This window comes from Gambusia affinis, linkage group LG03 (assembly GCF_019740435.1).
Source record: "Gambusia affinis linkage group LG03, SWU_Gaff_1.0, whole genome shotgun sequence".
Classification (NCBI taxonomy): domain Eukaryota; kingdom Metazoa; phylum Chordata; class Actinopteri; order Cyprinodontiformes; family Poeciliidae; genus Gambusia; species Gambusia affinis.
In genome coordinates, this window is record NC_057870.1 from 14265101 (window position 1) to 14282469 (window position 17369).

General features: G+C 41.3%; 1 protein-coding gene across 5 annotated transcripts in view; it reads right to left on the reverse strand.

Annotated features, from left to right (window-relative positions):
* Positions 1-17369, reverse strand: part of LOC122827864 (tetratricopeptide repeat protein 28-like) — a 234225-nt gene that overhangs the window by 18783 nt on the left and 198073 nt on the right. For all 5 annotated transcript variants that reach the window (XM_044110943.1, XM_044110942.1, XM_044110941.1 and 2 more), the window contains 4 exons: positions 15713-16509; positions 14148-14692; positions 12202-12725; positions 5012-5121 (listed from right to left, as the gene is read on the reverse strand). In XM_044110943.1, coding sequence (XP_043966878.1) covers positions 5012-5121; positions 12202-12725; positions 14148-14692; positions 15713-16509 — 1976 coding nt within the window. The remainder of the gene's footprint in view (positions 1-5011; positions 5122-12201; positions 12726-14147; positions 14693-15712; positions 16510-17369) is intronic.

Here is a 17369-nt window from a genome sequence, read left to right on the forward strand (position 1 = left end):
CATAAATTTGTTCATCATCTTTTCTTACCTGAATCTGGCAAAGAAAAACAAGCATTTTTGTAATGCTTTGAGAGTTTAAAAGCTCCATGTGTGTGTCACTAAATATTTCCACCCAGGACCTGGCTGTGAGGTTGAGGGAAGGAGGGTGACAATAGACAGGCGGGGCATCAGGCAGCCTAGCCCAGCAGAGCTGATCAGGAGTGCTGATTCATGTGAGCCGTTATTGATTTCCTATTTCTGCACTTATAGCAGCCCTGTTGGATGGCTGGTAGTGCTACAGGGCAGGCCAGAGCAAGCAGAGAGATAAAGAAAAAAACCCAAAAACATCTCTTGACTACAGTTAACTCAACACAAATAGCTACAAAACAGGAAAAGGTTACTGCTAAGTAGTCAACTTTTTAAAAATTATTTTAGGATCACTCTGGCCGTGATAGGCGAAAGAATGGACAACAGCGAGAGGGCTTTTATTCTGAGCACTTGTACATGGATTCACTCTAGCTGATGTGGCGTATGCCAAGGTCATGCAGGAAAGTATGTCAGAGAGAATAAGAGGGGGAGGGAGGGGAACGGTGAGGAACCGGAGAGTTCTGCTGCATTAGTGCTGGGCTCAGAGCAGCTCGTCTCAGGCTGATTTCACTGATGGGGCTCTGGGCTGATTGAAGCTCGTCAATCTGTTGGGGATGTGAACATTTGCCTGTGAAAGAATCTAATTCCCTACAGCATCTTTTCTCCAGCCTGATCCTATCTATCACAAATGACAAGGAAACAAGCTCAGATGCGTTACATTCAGTTGTAGTGCGAGTACAATCTCTATTATTGAGAATTGTGTTGAAGACCATTGTGGCCCACAATTCTGGGTTGAATACTTTATCCAATAATCTCTTACATAACCGAATAATCACATATACATGCAGTACTGTAGGAGTTCTCAACTTTTTCTTTCTTAAAGCCCTTCTTCAATGTACAATAAGAGCTCTGCCTCCTCTTCTCTCCATCAGAGCTGTGAACGCTCAAATGCACAAGTCTGTGGCGTGTACAATCTACTGTCATTTATCATTTATATGTGCGAGATTTTTTTATCTGATTTTTTTCTTTCTTTCTTTTCCTGTCATAAAAAGATAGAGCCACCTTAGTGTTAAATAACTTTGCCCAGAGATGACTTGTCAGGATCTCTCCAGCATCAAGGTGTTGGTTTACTTCAACAAGATGCTGAAGCCTCCTTTAAGTTCGTAAGGAGAGAATACCTTATGACTCCTTTGTAACAAAGAAAAGGACCAAAATCTTTCCATCATGCTTTTGAAAATTTGGAGACAAGCTTCTCATTGATATTCTACACAGAACATGCAGAAGTCCATCAATTACTTATTTCCTTATAAATTCAATAGTTTTATTAAAATGGAATTCAATTTCTTCTCAGACATTTTAGATTGTGAATACATTTTACATACAAAGGCACCACACTTTTACATTTCCACATACTCTCGTTTGTGCACGGTGACTTAAAGGCTTGTTGCACTATTCAAAATTTAAAAAGTTACTGTTGATTCAGCTAATGTGCTAGGATAGCTTCGATTAATGAAAGTTACATTTGGTTCTCTCTTGCTTGATGCGGTTTCAGTATTTTGCATTTGCCATCTCTTGCTCCAATTTTAATGTCATAATATTCTCTATTTATTTTCTACCAAATGAAACAGAAACATGTTAAATCAATAACTTAAAAAGTCTTAAATAGATCATTGATTTAAAAACTTTAGTTTAACATATTGAAACAACAGTCTTGGATTCTGTAGGTGTGTTGATATGGGAAATATGGCTGACCACACAGGGGACACCATAAATCATCAGACAGAAAAGCTAGTTGCCAGTTACACCCCGGATGAGTTTTCTGTTAGTTACTGCATGTCCATTCAGTAAAGAAAGAGCGTCACCTGCATTGTCCACAATTCCTTATTTTAAAATGGGTTTTTTGTGTGTGTGATATTATTATCTGTAAAAAGTGCTATATAAATAAACTTTATCTGTCGTTTCATAGCACACAGATTTTCTTTGAAACATATTTTGACCTTTAAGAAATCTTAATTCTACGAATGTTAAAAACACACAAAAAAAGCTGATGGTGTTTGGGGAAAGCAGCAGGAAGGTCTTGCGCAGGCATCATGCAACAAAACTCCTTCTACTTTGATCAAATTATTTACATATTAAGACCCAAAACACTAGTTACAACTGAAAAGAAAAACACAAGAATTAACTTATAACTTGGACATCCAATACCACAATGCTAGTGGCTGAATCATGCTGTATGGATGCATCAGTTCATCATAAACAGGGAATCTGGATATATATATATATATATATATATATATATATATATATATATATATATATATATATATATATATATATATTATATATAATTTTTCCGAGGAAGAATGCTGTTTGGAATACATTAAAATGAAAACGGGTTTTCTTGACATATGAAATTTCACAGGATAGCTATTGGGGATTTCACTGATATTCATATATATTCTATGATAAATCAGCTTGCCAAAGTGCTACTATTTATTCAGATTGCACTCTCTTATTTTACTGTCAGTGACACAACGTGGCTTTTATCTGACATGTAGAGTGAATGTCAATGTCATGCTGAATCAGTAATATAAGCAGAACTTGCAACACACGTCCCTCTAATGATTTTTTTTTCCCCTTTCTAAAATAAGCTCTCTAGGGAGGTCTCATCCTCTGTAGCAGATAAATTCAGACATACTGGCTTAATCTAGAGTAGTCCTGTGATATTAAAGGAAGCACAAATGTATTGATTCAAACTCACAGGGATACAAATGTGAGCCCATCTCAGAGGGAATAGGAGCTGTGGAAATAGCTGATGTAAATCAGGACATGTCAATCACAGAGGCATGGTGAACAGTAGGCTCCCAGATCGGGCGATAGTATACAATAGACTTTAAATATATCTCGGATAAGCAACACGAGTTCAAGGACTCCCAATCTACACCTGTGGTTTGCATCAGGAAGCTAAGTGTATGGCGTTTACAGCTATGGTATAAAAAGGGATCATTTACCAAGGTTATATGTACCGACAGTCCAGCTCATGAATAATCAGTTGATTTATACTCTGAGGACAGAAGTGTCCTCTTCCACCACTGATTCACCTCAAGCAGTACAAACCGACAGGCAACAGAAAATAAAAATACTTGATATATATGAAGGAAAAGGATTTTAGCTCCAACAAGGAGATCAGACTGAAGAGCTACATGTGAAAGTAGGACATGGTAGGAAAGTGGACAGAAAATTATGCTTCTATGAGTAATAATCTGGAAAAGTGTGCCGTGGCATTTGTATTCTACCCCTTTAACACTGGCAACCTAAATGGAAAGTACTGCAACCAGCTGCCTTCAGTAAAAGTCACAAAATCAGTAAACAGGAAACAGTGTGATTTAACCCTAGTATAAAGTTAACTAAAGATCAAGGAACATTACAGACAGGTCATGGATAAAGTTGCTTAAAGCAGCGTTTGTTTATACACAATATGCCAAAGTCAGAATATCAAACAGAACAATTTTCAACCCATCATCAGATTATGGAAAGACTAATGCAAATCTGCAAATCTAGTAAAACACTCCCCAAACCAGGTCTGTAAGGTAGAGTGGCAAGTTACTAATACCCTAAATATCCAATCCCACTACAGTAGTGGCTGTATCATGCTATAGGGACGCATTACTTCAACATAAACAGGGAATCTGGATTGGATCGATGGGACCAGGATAAATCTAAATAAAAATCTGTGGCAAAGCTTAAAAACTGATGTTAGAGACAAAATCTGACAGATCCGAAGCTGTAGCTGCAACCAAAGGTGGATCTGCAAATTATTGACTCAGAGGGGCTGAATACAAATATACAACATGAAACCCATGGATCCTCCTCCTTTCACTGCACAAATATGCAACACTCTTTTGTTGATCCATCACATGCAAACCTATTCAAATACATTTAAGTTTGAGGTGGTAACATGACAAAAAGTGGGAAGGATACATGCAATGGAAAATATGTTGCACTGACTTGTAAGAATAATATTTTGCTTTAATTGAACACAAATTCCTCAATATGACTCACACTTGAGCAAACAGGCTCCGGTCGCCACGTTAGTTTGGTCTCGCTTTCCCGGCTCTTGTTTCAGATAATTGCAAACAGACAAACTTCCTTTTTTGAAAACTATGATGCAGGGACTATGAAGCAAAAAAAAAAAAAAGCAAAAAAAAAAAGGAAAGCTATCTGGGTCACTTATGATGGTATTTGTGCACGTGTATCATAACAAGAGTGTTTTGGACTAGATCTTTGAAAATGAAAGCAGCTGAAAAACATCCCTGCAGACACATGTGACAGCCACCGCGGCTGGCTGGCTGGCTCGCTGTCAGGCTTGTGTGTGGATACGCGAGCCAAGAGGAAAAAATTAAATCTTGAGCTGCACTGTGTGGACAGACTACAGAGAGAAAGATGTTTAAGGGGATATTCCATGCCTGCCAGGTGGGCAGTGGGCTGAAGAGGAGTGAATGTGTGTGCAATACAGAGGTTTGGGGCTCCTGTGACAATGCACACTGATCTAAAAAGAAAAGAAAAAAACTTCACTCATCTGTCGCCCGTCTGCTGAAATGACAGCGTTTACCAGCTATGCAGACTCCTCAGCATACTGCCAGCAGCCGTGTTCATGCTCCCCTTCCTCTCCTCTGAGCTCCTTCTATCACCATAAGGTTATTACTGAGAGCTTATTTCCCACCTTTTATGTGTTTGGACATCTACCTCCACCTCTCATTTGTAAGCGTAGCCAACCTCTAAGCCAACAGATGTGGGCTTATTGGAGGTCAGTTTTAACTACATGGGGGTGGATTTGCTGGAAGGAGTCCAGGTAGAGGAGATGAGGAGGAAATGAGTCAAGGTGACTCAAAGGAAGCAGAGAAAGAGAGACGGAGAGAGAGAGACTGAGAGAGAGATGTGTTACCTGATGCTGGGCCTCCTCCAGATTCCCACTGGCCCACAGGGAGAGGCCGAGACGATGGCGAATCTTTGCCTCGTCCTCGCGCCGAGCCAGCTGCTCCGCGAGCCGCAGGCCTGTCAGGAGGAGAGGAAGCGGCGGCAGATGAGAAGACGGAGCACGGAGCAGAAAACATTCAGAGTAGAGTGGCTCTTGTGCGTCTCTGTGATGAACAGATGTAAGCGTAGCGTGGTACTGCTGTTCTGACAGCGAACAGGTTTGGAAATTTGGCCTCAGTTGTATGAAACGGCTTGTGCAACGGGTTTTAAGCATGCACCCGCCTCTGGCGAAGGGGGAGAGCGTCGGTAGCTCTAATCGGACTGCGTGGTAATCAATGCGAAGGATTGAGTGGCTGAGCAAACACAAATACGCGTGTAATGCTTGCTTGAAGGGTATCACAAAAGGCGTCGACAAATATTTGCAAGCACATTGATGGGTGAATAATGGGCTTTATGCAAACACAGCAGAAGTCTACTTTGGGATACTCTGTTTGAGAGATTGTTAGTGTTAGAAAGACAGAGGAGTATATACACAAGCACAGTCAGAAGTACACATTTTTTTTGTTTTAAATGATGCCCTAATGCTGCTTGCTTTCATAGGTGCATTAAACTTACAATCAAACCTTTAAAACAAGAAGATGCTTTGATTTATAATGGATTTTCATCAATCCACAAATGGTAGAAACTTTAAACAGGATCAAACATACACATACAACCCCATCGCTTCTTCATTGGTCGTCCTTGGATGAATGGTGTTCCTCTTATCATTAGAATCACAAAGAACTACCATAAAATTAGATTTGATAATAATTGATTATCTAACCATGGAAAAATCTGCTAAAATGAATAATCAAATTGCCTTATGGAGAAAAAACATACTGTCAGATGAGGGACAAAAAGTGCTTTTTGGCCACAATGACCATAAATATGCTTGCAGGAGTTACTTTTAAAAACCTAAGAATTGTGTAACAACTGTCAAACATGGTGATGGTGGCATCATTCTGAGGGTTTCACTGTCACTGATATGGGTGTTATTGCAGAAAGTAGAAGAAATAAAAGAAAAACCAGCTACAAATTCACAGTTGGATGGTTTGTCTAAACAGAATTGTTTCCTAAGGACAAAAATTCATCTATGCTGGTTTTAGGATTGTCAAAATAGGTTAACATTAATCATCTTTAATGGTCCTGACCTTAAACCTTTGGAACCATGTCACAAAATCAGCCAATTTAAATGAATTCTCCAGAGAAATAAAAATGTCACAGAACCAACAGACTAGTATGTAAAAAGCTAATGAATGTATTGTAAAAAAAATAATTCACAGACAATTTAAACATAACCCTCCCATTCTTGTTTTTTTATATATTTTTTAAAATACTAACTATCCTGATATATTGAAAAGAACAGTTCAAATAAACCACTAAAATCTTTCAATCGTTATGACACTTAAACCCAATATAGGTGTTATAGATGTAAGCTGTTTGTAAGCTGATCGGTGTTGTATGCCTAGGTGTGACTGTTCGGTATTTGTGCCGAGTGAAATCATCTGCAGAGCACACAGTTTGTTTTCTCACTCTTAATTTGTCAAGCAGCAAGGCCGATATCACATCTTTGCATGTGTTCTCGCTCTGCCTGCCGAGAACCCGGTTCTGCCCAATTACAGAGATGAAAATGCCCCTCTGTGCAGGAAAATGATGGGGGGAAAAAAAAAAAAAAAAAAAAAAAGGCAGTGCCTGAGCCACACATCACCCAGAAGGTGCTAAAAGCTCAGCAAGCCTGCTACAGTTTACAACAAGCTATTTCTCATGCACATTCCTGGTTAACATGGTCTCTGAATCTGGAAGTCCATTCTCTCCGCCCGGCTGTGTGACAGGTCGAAACGCGCTTTCGGTCAAAGAGAGGAGGGGGAAAAAAATAGGCCAAGCCGGCCTAGTCCCGAGTCCGCTTTTCTCCGCTTTCCCGGAAAAAAACCCGCCTGTGGCTGGACCAGATAAGCCGAGAACAGAGAGTGTGACCTGAAAATGGCAGCCTATTCCGCGAGTCCAGCACACCAAGCGGGCGTAGACTTCATGGCTCCTTCATGGCCGTGCAAGTCGGCAGCCTTTGAAGGCGAGCCTGCAACGGTCTTTCCTCTCTCCTTATCTCTGCACACACCCTCCCTCAGCCTGACTGCATGTCCTCTTCCCCCATGCATCTGCTGTGCTCTTGTACCTACTCCTCTCATCTTTGAGCTTCTGTCCCAGCTACCTCCTCCCCATCGCCCCCCTTCACCTTCTACCTGTTTCATCTTCCCTGTGGTGGCACTGCTAGCAGTGACTCTGCACTGCTTAGGGCTCATTAGGCAATGGAGCAAGAGAGAGGAAACAGATCTAAATTATCCTTTTTATTCTCTGACAGCATCACCTCTCGCTCTTCTCAACTCCATTTCTGAGCCTTTCATCTACACACACACGCACATACATCCTACAGCGCACACCCGCATGAAATAAAAAAAAATCCTTCTTTCTTGGAGATGCTCTGTGATAGATTCTTTATGATCAAGCCTGAATGTCAACCAACTCTATGTTTTCTTTATTCTCCAGCTGACAGTGAAATAATACATGTGAATTATGACTCAGTGCTCTCTGTCTTTTCCCTCCGCCTGCCTGCCATCCTTCTTTCATTTTTCCAAAGTCGTCTTCTTCTTCTGCCTATTGCTCCCTCGTTCCCTCTGTCTTCTCCCGCTTTGTATCTTTCAGTGTCTGTCACTGTCACGACGCGTGCCTTTGGAGCGCCCGGCAGGCACAGTCACGTAGCGGCGGCTGACACGAGGATGTGGCCGTGGCTGGCTGCACCCTGAAGAGCAACTGGAGAACACTTTAAAGGCTGCGTGACAGCTGGGGGAGAGATCCACTGTGGTTGCCCCAGGGCTCACACACGCACACACACACACACACACACACACACACACCTCAGGGTCTTTTCCACATGCACATGTCATGCGCATGCACGGTGCCACTGAGAAATAACCTGCAGCGAGGACGGACTCAACACACATGGCGACAAACTGCCCTTTGATCATGACCACATGTGGAACAGCGAACAGTGGCGTGGTTATTGTTGGAAAATGGGGATAACGGCACACACGATTTTCACTAGGATGAAGCGCTGCTTCTGTTGTGCTGGACTGTGGAGATGAAAAAAGTGCCTCAAATATCTGCGAGCGTGGTGAAATAAAGAAAGCTACAGAGCTACAGAATCAGGGATTCTCACATACAGGTTGCTGCTCATCACATAAGGACCAAGAGTTGAAAAGTATTCAAAACTCTGAAAACTTTTTCATATTTTTTCAAAATGTTAACCACAAACTTTAGTCCATTTTATTTAGGACCAGCTTAACTTTTTCCCCTAAATAAAAGAACTCCAGTCTTTCAAGATGTTGATCTCTGCATCTCCTCCAAAGTTATACTAAGCCTTTTGGTTGTATCTCATTGAGGTTTGCCTTGCTTAAATTTGGCCTTGAGTTTAGATGGATGGACATGTGTGGCATACTCTTTCCACTTTTTAGAGGATCCCTTGAACAGCTTTGAGATTTTAAAGCTTACAATACTGGTATATAATCTAACCACTCTCTAAATATCTCCACAACTTTATCTCTGCTCTGTTTGCCATGTGCTTTGGTCTTCATGAACCTGACTGCTGAGATTAATCACACACCACCGGTCCCCATCTACTAATAAAGTGGCTTCTGAAGGCAATTAGTTGCACTAGATTTCATTTACCTGTATCAGAAGAAAGGTAGCTGAAAACATATCTGAAAAACATGCATAATTTTTATTCCAGAGATCAATCTGCACCAACTTGTACTGGCCTATCAAATAAAATCCCAGTAAAAAAAACACTGAAGTTTGTGGTTGTAATGGTACCCAATGTGAAAACATTCCAGGGTTCTGAATACTTTTACAAGGTTCTGTCATTGTTGATCTTTACCTAGACCAAACATGAAACAGTGTTAACTCAGGGCAATTTGATCTTCAGTTGTTTAAGCTGTAATCTTCAAAATGCAGGCACCTAAAAAGTTTGAGGACTGCTGCTCAGAAGTGCTGAGGATAGCTAGAAACTGACCTGATTTCTGAAATCCATGTAATTAAAGATAAAACTTTCCTTAAATTTTCAAGCATGATCTGTTTTAAAAACTCCAAACTCCCATGCAGAAAGGAACAGGGCCTCAAGAAAAATGTGGACACCCGATTTTTAACGATTTTCGCAGCCGTTTTGTGTATTTGGAAGATTTCTCTGTGTTGCTCCCGAACAAGATTTCATGTTCAGTTGCATTACTGGGTCGTAAAAAGGTCTTTCTGTGGATATTTGATGTCGTTAAGGGCGGTTGAGTTGCTATTCTTCACATTTTTCCCTCTAATAGTGGAATTGTTCCTGCCTTCTACAGAGGTCCAGAGCAGTATTGATCCAAACCTGAGCTTAACCATCACATGGATAATGTTTTCATTGAATTTTTAACTCTTTATATCTGGACCTTTCCTTCAGCCACAGCAGCCAAATATCCAGCTTTGTGTTTATAACTTGTCTTAACTGTAGAAAACTAAATGTTTACTTGGAAACCTTAGCTGTGGGATCTTCTGGTTAGGATAACATAGTTGTGAATTTTTGCTTGTTTAGTAGACCAGTTCGAGGTTTCGACAACAATCCAGATAATGCATTCAAATTGCCTTTCCAACTCCAACTCAGGAGTAACATCACACCTAATTCTACCATGTTTGAGTCATATTGGAAAACCACTTTCCAAATGTACAGGCAATATAAGCTGATGACAACGCATCAATCACTGTATGTATACCACTCTGTATATCACTAAGGTAATGAGGTATAAGTTTAGAAACGGCCAGATCACAGTTTTACAAAATATTCTGATCAGTGCATCCCGTTGAAAACCGTTTTATTTTCATAACTTTCACATTAGCCAACCTTTTATGTAGACATTCCAACTTTCTAGGTCATGAGAAATCAAATAAACAGAGTTTAGCAAACAGATTTGAAGGATTAAGTTTAATAAAGGTTTTCATATCTTTCATACAATTGGATGCAACACACTAAAGTTCTTGACTAAGAAAGGTAAGAACTTGGTAAAAGCTATGAAAGATGTTTGTTTGGTCTTCTCTCTTTTATTTTCTCTAAAATTTTACCAACTTAGACATAATCTGATAGGTCAAACTGATTTCAACATCAAACCAAAAGTTGAATTTATATGTTTAGGTCGTAATTATCTTGATGCTTTATATGCATTTTTGTTTCTACTTTTTAAAAAAGTGCTTTATATCATAGTTTGTTCCTGAATATGGATGGTTTGTTTGGGTATTCAATAAAGAAACGATGAGGAAACTGTAAAACAGTCACAAATTGGCACAATGACCACACTGTTTTAATGACCATATCGATCATGTTAATCGCTAAGTGCATCTTGGTGTGAAAGACCTCTCACTGTTTAACATACCATGTCATTACAAGAAAAACACTAGAGTAGCTCTACAACCCCTTGGCACCTTTCTATGATTTTATGCTGCCTACTGAAGGTTAGTCATTATAGGAGAACACAGAATAACCATTGAACATACACAAACACTCAGCGATTTGAAGGTCAAATAATTTCAACTGTAGCTGCAGAGAAGCTTCTCTCTAGCTCTATTCCAAAACACAAAAACAACCAGGAAAAGGAAAAAAATAAGAGCAGTAGTTACTGAGAGAAAAAATAAGGCAACTTTTCTGCTTGGGTAGGTTGGCCAGAAATAATTGGCTGTCAAGGATAGTGAAGGCACTGTGCTTGTTCAAAGCCAAAATGAGGAAAAAATACAAGGACAGCGTGGGGGGACAACACTGGGACTGGGTGGAGACAGAATGGCCTGTCGTCTTTGTTTCTATTAAAGCTCAACAAGCGGGCCTGCAGTGAGTGTGTGGGCCACAGCAAACTCAGCTAACTCTAAGAAAAGATGGGGATGAGATGGAAGGGGGTTTGTCGTCCTGCATTTTCTCTCTGCAGGGTGAAATGTAGAAATCTTTTTTTAGAGAGGCTCCAGTTTTCTCAGTTTCAAGCACTGGTTGGGTTTTTCACAGGACTTGAGCAGAAAGCCTACCCTTGAACATGGTTGTGCGGACGAGGCATGGAGTTGTTAGTGTTACCAAGAGATTTAATAAAGTCAGGGTTTCATTCAGTTAAAGACATTTTAATGAGACGCCAGCAGAAAGACTGTAAAGTGTTCTGCTATTTATAGCAGTATGGAGGATAGACTAACATCCAGTAGCCAGACGTGCTAACAGTGAAACTTCAGCAGCCCGTGTTTGAAATAATGTGGACCAGGTTGTAAATCAGTTCAAATGAATGTTCTACACACTTGATATATATAAAGAATATTTCATTACCTTTACATCCAATTGTACCATAATTCTTACCGTCTCATCCAAATAAGCAATTTATTATTTTTTGACAGTAAGGTGTTACAAGCTTTACCACCACATCTGTCATCATTCTAATGAACACCAGAAAAGATTGTGATAAAATTTTAAGTCTGCATCACCCATTCTTAATGCCTAGTGTGGACATAGACAGGTTCCACTGAACTGAACCTCAGGAATGAAAACTTCACGCACCATCTCTAAAATAAGTCCTTTTTGAGAGGTCGAGCTGCAGGTTTTTATCCTTCCCTTTATAATCTAAAAGGGAACAGTGAAGCATGAGAAGCAGGATTCTGTCAGCCTGTGTGTGACAACGTTATTTTGGCAGCTCTGAGAAGGAAGATAGAGAAGGGGGGAGTGGGGGAGCATCTAGCAGTAAACAGGAGAAATACTTTGAGAGCATTTGGGTAGGTTTGCACAGACAGACATACTCAAATGCTATACCTATGCAGCTCTGAAGACAAACACAGATGCACAATGCTCACACAAAATCCCCTTGTGCGCATATATCACATAAATACATAAGCACAAAAAAACACGCACATGCGTCCACACACAGACACACAAACAAACACATGCGCACAGCTTTATAAAAGTGTGGCAAAGGCTTAGCAATAAATAGGCTCAGAATTTCATATTCATGAATTCAGAAACTCTAAGCCTATCAGTTCAGGCAACAAAGGCAACCCTCTCCATGCTCCCCTCTGCTCACTCACCTTCCTGCAGGTACATGACAGCTTGTGAGTAGTTCTGCAGCGCATGGTGTGTTCTCCCCAAGCTGCCATAGGCCAGCGTCTTGGCAGCCAAATCATTAGTCTGAGCCGCCACACTAAGGTGCTGTTCTTGGAACACCACCGCTCGCTCATAGTTTCCGAGTGACTCATAGGTAAGACCCAAGTTGCCGTAGGCCCGGGCCTGACGTGTGGTGCTGGCTGCTTCTTCTGCGATCTCCAGGTCACTCTGGTGGCACCGCAGGGCTGTCTCATACTCTCCCATAGCTTGGTACACAGCACCCAAGCCACAGCTGGCATCGCCCTCCAGTAGTCTGTCCTGGGTGTCGCGAGCGATGGCCAGCTGACGCTCCAGGCAGGAAATGGCCTGCTCGTAGTTGCCTAACTGGCTGTGGAGTGCACCAAGCTCGCCGTAGGCCTGTGCCTTGCCACTGCACTCCCCGAGTTCATGTGCCACAACCAGCCGTTTTTCGAAACAAACCAATGACTGCTGCAGATTGCCCATTGCCCTGTGGGTGAAAGTAAAGAGTCAATGTAAGTACAATGAAGCACAAAACATGTTAATTCACCCACTGTTCATAAATTGATTAAAAATAACAGCACAAGTCTTTATGTAAAATATTTTAGGCCTAATATGACTGGAGACGCATACAGATATTGTCAGGGGACAAAAACCTTCTGATTTTTCAGCCCAATCCACTTTGACTGGTCAGAAACCCAAAACTCCAATCAGAGAAGGCACCATAACTCAGCGCTACCAGTTTGTGGGAAACAACAGCATTCTTCTGTGTGTAAATTATTCAGTGAGGAGGACTAAAGGTTAGCTCTTTTTAGTACCTAGAACATGCACAGACATGCCTGCAGGTCTTTCAGGCTGTATGTGAGAAAGCAAGATCACTAGTAACAGGAAGGCTAAATTTAGTCCAGTAAAATTGCTCAAATTTTATCCTTTTAAGCATTCAAATTCCATCTGTGCAGAACGCATTTATAAAAGTACCCATTAAAATCCAAAATAAATAGTAGCTTCTGCATTACAATGATGTAATTTGGTAGTATACAGGTAAAATCTGTTCTATATATGTGGCTCAGAGTCAAGATGGCTACATAAAAAGCTACAGTGGGCCATATTTGGTCCTTAGACCTTGAGTTTGACACGTGATATAGGGCATCAATTTCCTCTACTTGATATTTTGTTCATCTTTACTGTATTCCAAAAGACTTTATTTATGATCTCAAATGCACTGTTGGTTGCTGGAAGCCTGTTGAAATGAAGCATTACAAGAAGAAAAGCCTTCAGCTTAATTAACATTGTGTGATAACGTATCTGCTTGACTGAGAGCTGCAGGAAGATGAGAAGGGTTTGCGTATGATGTCTATTATTCCCTTCTGAACTCAAGCATGGCAAATACAGCTGTGTGTGTGTGTGTGTGTGTGGGGGGGGGGGGGGGGGGGGTTAGGGTGTGTGTGCGTGTGTGTGACTGCTGCAGTGCCAAGCTGCTGCTGCACAATAAGAAGAAAATCACCTCTGAAATGAGGATTTTGGGGGAAAAGCTGTTTGCATTTTGTGCTGCCGTGTAGCTTCCCATGTTTCTATCAGCTCTCTAAAGCATGAGGAAAAACAGCGGGGAAAACAGACAGAAGATGCAAGAAGTTGTTTTGAAATACTAGAGCTTCCCCCATTCGTAGACATCTGCTCACCAAACTACTTTGCATATATTTAATACCAGCAGCACCAGGCTTCTGCTGACACAGCTCTTACCAGATTCCCTTTCAAGCACTGTTCATCACAGCCATTTCTAACTATATGGTTCTTTATAGTGAGCACATATAGAGATAAATGACATTCAAACTGTTTGGTTTCTTAGTAAAAGTCAAGTTATAGCCACATAAACACTTGGCGAAATGGACAATGAAAGTTATTCCGGACTCACCTGTGCCCATTGCCTAGGCCTCTGTAGGCTTTCTCCTGGTCCTGCATGCGATTTAGGCTCTGTGCCACTGACAAGTACTGGTCATAATACTTGATTGCTTCCTCAAAGTCTCCCAAAGCCTCGTAACAGTCTCCAAGGTTTCCGTAGGCCCTGCCCCGGTCCATTACTGCTTCGTTTCCACTCAGCTGCTGCAAGGTAGCCAACTGCTGCTCCAGATAGCCAATAGCCTCCTCCATCACCCCAACATTCATTTTTGTGATGCCCATGTTTCCATAGACCTGAGCCTCCACAACAGGATCCTTTAACCTCCGTCCAAGCTCCAACTGCTCCTCGTAGCTCTTGAAGGCCATGGCGTACTTCCCAAGGGCCATGTAGACAGCTGCCAAGTGGCCATGGGCTTTGCACTCTCCTGAGACGTCACCAAGCTCTTGGTATACCTCCAGTTCCTGGGTGTGGTAGCCTAGAGCTTTGTCATATTTCTGCACTAGTCTGTAGGTGGCCCCCAGGGCAGCATAAGCACAGGCTTCCATCCTGCGCTCCTTAACCTAAATTGAAATTAAAACAAAGATTAATGATTGTAATGTTATTCAATGATCGTCTCCATTTTTTGCCGCTATTTTGCACTTGATGTGAGACTTTTTCTTGCATGGGATTTTTTTTTTTGTTTCTGGACTAGAATGCACTAAAGAAATGTCAGTAACATGTGCCTTAAATTCAGCACCTATCTTTGCATCAGGTCCCAGTTAGTCCCTGTTCTGGCCCAAATACACAGAATATGCACTGAAGTGATCAAAGAGGTAGAGAAAATGCATTTAGTCAAGGAACTCCAGGTACCTGACAAGACAGGGCATTCCCTTATTAAGAACTAAATGGAACTGGGGAATTTACATTAGAAAGGCCTTTCTACATCCATTACTGATCCTGAAAACTATTAAAAACAGTGGAATAAAGTTATGTTGTATCAGACTACTCAAATGTTACATGTAGTCTTTTGCAAACAATACACCAACCTGTTATCTCAGGGCAAAGAAGCAACACAGTGTGCGATTGGATGTTGTTTTTTTTGTTGTTGTTGTTGCTTTATTTGTAAATGGAAAAAAAATACATTGTTCAAATTGCAGGGTACTGGCTGTTCTCTTGCTGGAAAATGTATTTGCAAATAGCATGAGTACTACCTTCAGTTACATCCTCAGTTTTTCTTTTTTTTTTGTAATATAAATTCAGCAATACAATAGTTTGCTGTTTACTTTTTTATCTTGTTTTATAAGCTTTTAACAGATTGCAAATACCTCATCTAGTCTGGGTGCAATTAAGACAAATAAATATTGGTGGACTTTCTACAAAATGTGCATAATGCATTCTCTCATTATGGGCAAACTGCATCAGAGCAGAGTTTCCTACAGGGGCAGATGTGTGTTTGTGTCTAGTTTCGGGACTTAAAGTAGATGCATACTTTGTTTTGCACATATTTAGCCCACACAGATACCTTCATGAATACGCCCGTATAGTTATTTTTTCTGCGAAAAAATATTCTGCTGAACTCACTGAATATAAAACAGCCTTACCTGGTGAGCTAAGGCCAGCTGTTGCTCGTAAAACTGAATGGCTCCTGTCACGTCCTTTTTACAGACAAAGATGTCTCCTAAGTTCCCTAGAGCTCTAAAGCGAGCCTGTGCATTGTTCAGGGACTGTGCTAGTGACAGCAAATACTTCTGGCACTCCTCCGCCTTAGTAAAGTCGCCTAGGGCCTTAAAAGCCAAACCAAGGTTGCAATACGCCTTGGCCTGACTAAGTTTGTCATGAAGGTCCTTGGCCAGCGCAAGATCCTGCTCATAGTATTTAACAGCATCCTGGTAGTTGCCCAGGCAGTAGTGAGCATAACCCAGATTGTGACAAACTTTCCCTTCACTCTCCATGTCCTGAAGTTCTGGGGACAATCTGAGGTACTGCTCATAGTAGGGCACAGCCTGTGGAAACTCTCCTCGAGAGCAGTGAAAGTTTCCCAAGTTTCCCAGAGCCCGTGCTTCGCTCTGGACATCCCTCAGCTCTCGAGCGATGTTGAGGTGGTTCTGGTAATGCTGTAGAGCACGGTCATGGGCACCGAGGGCTTGGTACGCCACAGCCAGGTTGCCGTGGGTGGAGGCCTGTGAGGCACGGTCATTAACCTCCATGGAGATCTGCAGCTCCTGGCGATGATAACGAACTGCTTGGTCGAAAGCTCCAAGAGCATTGTAGGCATTACCCATGTTGCCATAGGCCCTGCCTTGGGCGGCATAGTCATTGAGCTCCTGAGCAATAGCCAGGTGTGTTTTGTGTAGTTTCAGTGCAGTCTCGTAGTCCCCCTTCATCTGGTGAATGATGCCTAGGGAAAGAGAAGAGAGGAGAAAAGTCAAGTCAAAGACCTACACAAGGGAAAGCTGGAACCACATAAAATTCAAGTGCATTGTCAGCTCTTCATGTTAAAAACAAGTCATTCGGTTGTTAAAATATGCTCTCTGAGCCATCTGTCCTCTGCTTACACAACACAATCGCCCACAGAATTCTGGTCATTAAAATGTAGTGCAATCAAACAGAGTTGCTACAACATCAAAATTAAACCTTTTGATGGTCTAAACACTCTTTGATGACTGTGTCTTCTAGGGATTTTACCAAAATCAACAACTTTTCCACATGGGTGGATAGAAGAACGGAAGAAAATGAGAGCTAAAGATGGAGGGAGTGAAAATGAGGGAGTAGGAGAAGAGCGGTCGGGAAGCTCAGCAAACAACTTTAGAAAAAAATTTGATAAATGTGGAGAAGCTATAAATAATGGAGTAGCCGGTGCAGTGAGCGTATTTTGTCTGATAAAATACTATACTTTGAAAAATAATAGCTTTACTCCACAACCAGGCAGCCATCTGGCATATTCTCATACATTCTTCCACTAAGCAAACAAATATGTGCCCACACCTGTATACTAATGGAGACTGACAAATACATAGCAAACAGTAAAGAGACATCAAAGCATATCTGCTGGGGTTCTTTTTCTTTCCGAGATATTAATCTGTATAACTCATCTTTGAATCCGTCATCCGGTACGAACAATAGAAAAGTTTACTAAAAATACCGGACAATATGCAGGGATCCTACATGCGTTTATCATTTCTAAATGCCTTGCCTATTAGTCCTTTCTCAGACAGTTTTTGAAGGATAAATATGAAAGTTCACCATGCTTTGTGACAT